General features: G+C 33.1%; 1 protein-coding gene across 4 annotated transcripts; it reads right to left on the bottom strand.

The window, feature by feature from the left end:
* Nucleotides 1-2,625: 2,625 nt before the first annotated feature.
* Nucleotides 2,626-5,137, bottom strand: LOC109237081 (soluble inorganic pyrophosphatase PPA1-like). 4 transcript variants are annotated; one of them, XM_019403335.1, is made up of 9 exons: nucleotides 5,030-5,137; nucleotides 4,659-4,778; nucleotides 4,545-4,573; nucleotides 3,871-3,936; nucleotides 3,580-3,687; nucleotides 3,383-3,448; nucleotides 3,174-3,294; nucleotides 3,009-3,090; nucleotides 2,626-2,895 (listed from the first exon to the last, which is right to left on the bottom strand). In XM_019403335.1, the coding sequence occupies exons 2-9, from the start codon at nucleotides 4,771-4,773 to the stop codon at nucleotides 2,853-2,855; spliced, it is 630 nt and encodes a 209-aa protein (XP_019258880.1). In that variant the 5' UTR covers nucleotides 4,774-4,778; nucleotides 5,030-5,137; the 3' UTR covers nucleotides 2,626-2,852. The 4 variants fall into 4 exon arrangements, with proteins under 4 accessions (XP_019258880.1, XP_019258881.1, XP_019258882.1 ...); XM_019403336.1 differs by having other exon boundaries at nucleotides 4,659-4,781; nucleotides 5,030-5,136; XM_019403337.1 differs by having other exon boundaries at nucleotides 4,659-4,786; nucleotides 5,030-5,132.
* Between the last annotated feature and the right edge of the window lie 239 nt (nucleotides 5,138-5,376).

The raw sequence follows: 5,376 nt of genomic DNA, 5'->3' as shown, positions 1-5,376 counted from the left end.
AACACAGCTCACTATAACAAAATGTTAGAGCAATATTATTTTAAAAAACCATTTAATTAAGTTGGCGTTTGATAACCCAAATGGGAATGACACTGAAAGTGCCTCTTCCAATGTTACTTTTGACGTTTGACATAGTATTCCCTAAAACACTAAAGAAAAATAAAGACAATTATATTAATTCTTTTTGTTTAATATCCACACATATATTAGCACGTATATGATAGTCATATGATCTTGTTTAGTTTCTTATAATATAATTACATGGTAAATTATAGTTGTTATTATCACATTTACTCAATATATATTGGACGGTTCACGTGATGTTTCAATTAGCACTTAGAGTACTAAACCCTGAAATGGGAAACAGATTTAAGGAGAAGTGGGCGAGAGAATAAAGGCAACAACAAAAGAGAAGATTTTGAAAAAAATTGGGCAAGGTAGGTACTAGTAGTATATATATTACGCGTGAGATAGGTGGTCCAATATGTATAATAAGGAAAATTGAAGGATGAAACGACTATACTTAGTTTCACCGACGGATTATCATGCTTTGACGAAATGTTGCCGCAATAATACACCTAGAAATTTTCAGCTCTAACATTTTTGGTCTACATATTTAAGATGTTTAGAGCTCTCAGAGGTCTTTACAATTTTGAGAGGTCTATCATGATTGTATGTGTTGATCCTACGTTGTCAATAAAAGTATATTTGTATTAAGTGCCAACGTAGATGGATAGTAGGAATTGTAGTCAAATTCATATGGAAATAAGCTTTTCAATTAATAGTCAAAGTGGGTTTTATAGTATAGAATTAATCCAAATAGTCCCCCACTCAATTGCTTAAACAAAAAATAGCCGGTGGATGTATAATATATGCAATATTTATGTATGTATATATATATATATATATATATATATATATATATATATATATATATATATATATATATATATATATATATATATATATAATTGTGTATAATCAATGTTCAATTGCTTAAACTAAAAATATCAGGTAGAGGTATAATATATGCATAATTTATATATTATATGTGTATAATTGTATATAATCAATTTATACTCAATGTATATGGTTAGAAAAAAATTAAACAATGAATAGGGTGGGCTATTTGTGTAAAGATTCCTTCTATAGTATTATAAATACAGATATTACTAGCTATTTTCCATGTGTTGAGATTTAAAAGATTATGAATGAAAGATCAAAGTCTCCAACCTCCTTATCTCTCTTGTTTGCTAGATTCCTTCTATACAGGCGTTATTGAATTTTTTACTTGGGCACAAATTATGTAGTATTCTTTTAAAGTATTTTAAATCTTTTCAAGCGTGAATATGGTATTAAATTAAATCTATATCAGTAGTACATACATAAATACAACATGATCACGAAAATTATAATGCAAATTAAAATGGATGGAACGAATTTAAGCTAGCTGGCGTCATTAGCCCAAACGCTGGGTGACGTCTGCTTCTATGGATAATACAAAGAAGTCCTCTTTTTTTTGTTGTGTTGTGAAGATAGTCATTAAAAATTAAGAAAATGTTTATTAGTAAAAGAAGGCAAGCCTTGACTCTTGAGCCACTGTCAGTATCCATCTAATTATATGTTACATTTGTGGTAGCCTTGACTCCAGACGGTTGAACTTTAATTTATTATAAATAAATCAAGTAATCAACTTATATAATTAATGCCCTGGAATCAAACGATGCATGACTGAGCACAACTTCTTTTGCATGTTAAATTTCAATTTAATCTAATCGAGGAGCTGGAATTTGCAAAACTACGACGAAATGCAAAATCCTAGGAACCTGTCTGTCTTCTCATTGCCTAGTCTCAATTTTAATTCTGGGACTTCATCAGGAGAAGCCAAGCATTTCTTTTTCTTTCCAAAATTTTTTCGTTTTCTTAAGGTGAAAACTACCATTGTGGCCGGAATTAGGCAGTGATAATAGCAATATTTAGTGTAATTCTATAAGTGAAGTCTTTGGTAATGTGTATGTTGATCTTACGGTCCGTAAATGAACATCCAATAGCAATTCTAAACAGTCCGCTAAAACAAACTTATATTCTAGCTAAGCTTTTTCCTTTCAATTAAATTCATTTCAAAGGGGCTCATTCAGCATTTTCTTTTTGTTTCTTAATTTTTTCCTCACCAGTCACCCCTTTATATATACTCTAGCTAAGCTTTTTCGTATGACAAGAACTTGCATAACTGGGTCATATTAATAAACTGCTTACTTTTAAACACAAATCACGTAGCGGCTTAGTTTGGTTATAAACTTGATATATCGTCGGACCCGGCTAAATAGCTGCTCACCTAACCACTAAAATTAAAATTACCTGGCGGATATATAACTTTACGTATAATCTATGTATAACATGTGTATAACCGTGTATAATCAATGTATAATCTATATGTTTATGTGTACATATTGCAATTTCTAAAATAAACAGACCGGCTATTTATGTAAAGATTCCTTTTCCTATTGGGCCCATCTGAGGTTGGTCAATTAGTCATCTCCTGTTACTTAGCCTGCCAAATGTTTATCCTTCCCTTTCTTGATGCTTTTATCTACTGTTTGAGCCTTTAACAGAGGCACATTTAACTTTACAATATTCCAATTTCTTTTTGGTTTGCTCTTATTTCAAAGGGGAAGAGTATCTTACTTCAAATAAGACTGGAATTAATACACCAATAAGAAATACAAGCAATGATTTGGAATAAAGTAGAAAATATATCAAGAAGCCGGCTGTAGCAGAAGATGTTCTCTGTGGTAGTCAAACAAAATTATTTAAATGATAACCATAAATGCTCAGTTACCATGCTCTATCCATTACTTCCTCAATGTTTGTAATATGTATTCAGCATAAAGGTCCCTGCACAAACATTACAAAAGTGCAAATATATTAACCTCTTGTGAACATAAAATCTTGCTCATACTAATATATTAATTAGAATTTTAAAATGTGCATTCCGATTTGGATCATACATGGAGTACTGGATGGCCTCAACGGCAGTATTTGGAGCCAGAAAGTCGTTAACAGCAACCTCTTTATTCTCATTCTTCTTGTCTAACGAGCAGTCAAGGAAATTATACAGATTTTATATATATATATATTCATAGATATAGTTAATTAAGATATTAGAAGGATACAATCTTCAAAGAATCTGCGGATTTCAGCGAGACGGTGAGGGGGAAGCTGGTTTATATTAGTGTAGTGGCGATATTCTGGATCGTCAGCACACACTGCTATGATTTTATCATCCTTCTCTCCCTGGATTTATAAAGAAATTTTTGTTAGCATTGGGTTTTGATGAGAAATTAATACTAAGTATATTAACCCTGAGGACTAAAATAGGAACCTGATCGATCATAGGCATCAGTCCGATGGCTCTAGCTCGAAGGAAACAACCTGGGAGGACAGGTTCCTGTTGAAAAATGTAGTAAAATTTTGTTCAATTATTCCTCTACACTTGAATAGGCTTATTATCAGAAATCCAACAGAACTTGAATAATTTTGCCTGTTTTGTGAATAAAGGCATTCATTTAATTTACCTACCTGCATAAGGACTAATACATCCATAGGGTCGCTATCTTCACATAGCGTTCGAGGAATAAAACCATAGTTCTGAGGGTAAACCACTGATGAATATAGCACCCGATCAACCTGTTTATATGAGTGAAAGAATAAGATAGAGGTACACGAGGGATTGAGTTTGCTGCTACTCTACAAATATTTAAACAAAGTCTAAGAATGTGGCAAGGTTATTTTTTACACTCCCTGTAGGTAAATAATGTGTAACGCAAAGGAGCCTTCTTATATAATTCTATGTCATCATTCTGGCATTACCTTAATTAGACCCGTTTTCTTGTCAAGCTCGTACTTGACTTTGCTTCCTTTTGTTATCTCAATGACCTGTAAAGATGAAATGTATAGGTCACGTAGCCATATCACAGTTTCATTTCAAGTTAATTAAAGAAATAAGCCCTTTCTTAGAACTTCCTACATAGAAGACAACCAATTTCTTTTCCCTTCACCCTTTCATAATCATCATTAAAAAGGGAGGAAGAAAAGGCTGCAATTAATTAAGGAGGCTGGCTGTCATTTGTTTGTCGATGCCGGGGCGGAGGTAGCATGGCGGTTACGGGTTCGGCTGAACTCAATAACTTTGGTCCAAACTTTATATTTGTCTAAAAAAAATCAATTAACAATGTATAAATTATTACGTAAATTAGAACCCAATAACTTAATAAGACTAAAATCCCGAACCCATTAGCTTCAAATCTTGGATCCGCCATATGTGTAGATTAGCTAACCAAGTATTTGATGAGTGTGGATCATTTCATGACATGAGGGTTCACATATAAATATCAAGCCAAATTGATAGATTTGTGGCATTTTTTTCACTGCTTGTAATTTCATTTTTCTACGTACAATTAATAGAACTCAAGTTGATGCATGAAGAAATTTGTAGAATTATAGTATATGAGCAGTAATAAGGCAGAGTGATTTAGTGTACTCACAACATTGAAAATGTTTGGAGCTTCAGGCCCTATATATACAAAGGAATGATCAGATCTAACTGCCAAAATTGCGAAACACTGAATAATGAGAAATGAGAGAGTAGATGTAGCTACCTATCTCGAGGTCATGCCAAGGATGGGCAGCAACAGATCTTCTGGACAAAGATGAAAGGATCCTCTCATTCAAACGAGGGGCTTGTCTTTGTTGATCACCGGCTTCATTGCTCATGTTTCCTACTAAACTAAGACAAAATTAATGAAATGCACGATGGATTTGTACACATTGAAAAAACCTCTTTGGCTACATACACGAAAGCATCACAAAACTAAATAAAAATTGTTACTCCTTACACGCATTAATTTGTCCACATTTCACTTTTAGAATGTCACAAAAATATTGCATATCCAATAAACGATTAACTTATGGAAAGAAAAGCAAGAACGAGGGGAGGAAATTGATGAAGAGAGAAATGATCAGTCTCTACCTTGGATTGAAAGAAAGATGAAGATGAAATAGATGGTAGGAAGATATATATGAAATTAATCGACTGGAGAAGTTTCTAGCGAAGTGATATGCATACAAAATATAGTTTAGATATATAAGTTTGAAAGCAGGCCATGTATGGGTTGGTATACATTCCCTTTCCCTTGAAGCCTTCAAAGACCCTCCTTAATTTCCTCTTTCCTTTCCTTCTTTTAATGTCTTCCGCTTCTTTTTCGATTTGCGCGGGGTCCCCTCACTCACTCTATCTACACTGATCAAACCTATTTATAGCTCGTTTGGCCAAGCTGGAAAAATCAGCTTATTTTAAGAAGTGTTTTTTTTCAAAAG

This window comes from Nicotiana attenuata, unplaced genomic scaffold (genome assembly GCF_001879085.1).
Source record: "Nicotiana attenuata strain UT unplaced genomic scaffold, NIATTr2, whole genome shotgun sequence".
NCBI lineage: Eukaryota > Viridiplantae > Streptophyta > Magnoliopsida > Solanales > Solanaceae > Nicotiana > Nicotiana attenuata.
The sequence above is the reverse complement of the archived record's forward strand: the minus strand, read 5'-3'. Positions and strand labels throughout refer to the sequence as shown.

Coding starts and splice junctions, on each gene's coding strand:
- LOC109237081 (XM_019403333.1), bottom strand. CDS start 4,947: ATGCAATATTTTTGTGACATTCTAAAAGTGAAATGTGGACAAATTAAT. Junction 3,295..3,382: donor TGATGCCTATGATCGATCAG/GTTCCTATTTTA, acceptor TTATAAATCCAG/GGAGAGAAGGATGATAAAAT. Junction 2,896..3,008: donor GAGGCCATCCAGTACTCCAT/GTATGATCCAAA, acceptor ATGTTTGTGCAG/GGACCTTTATGCTGAATACA.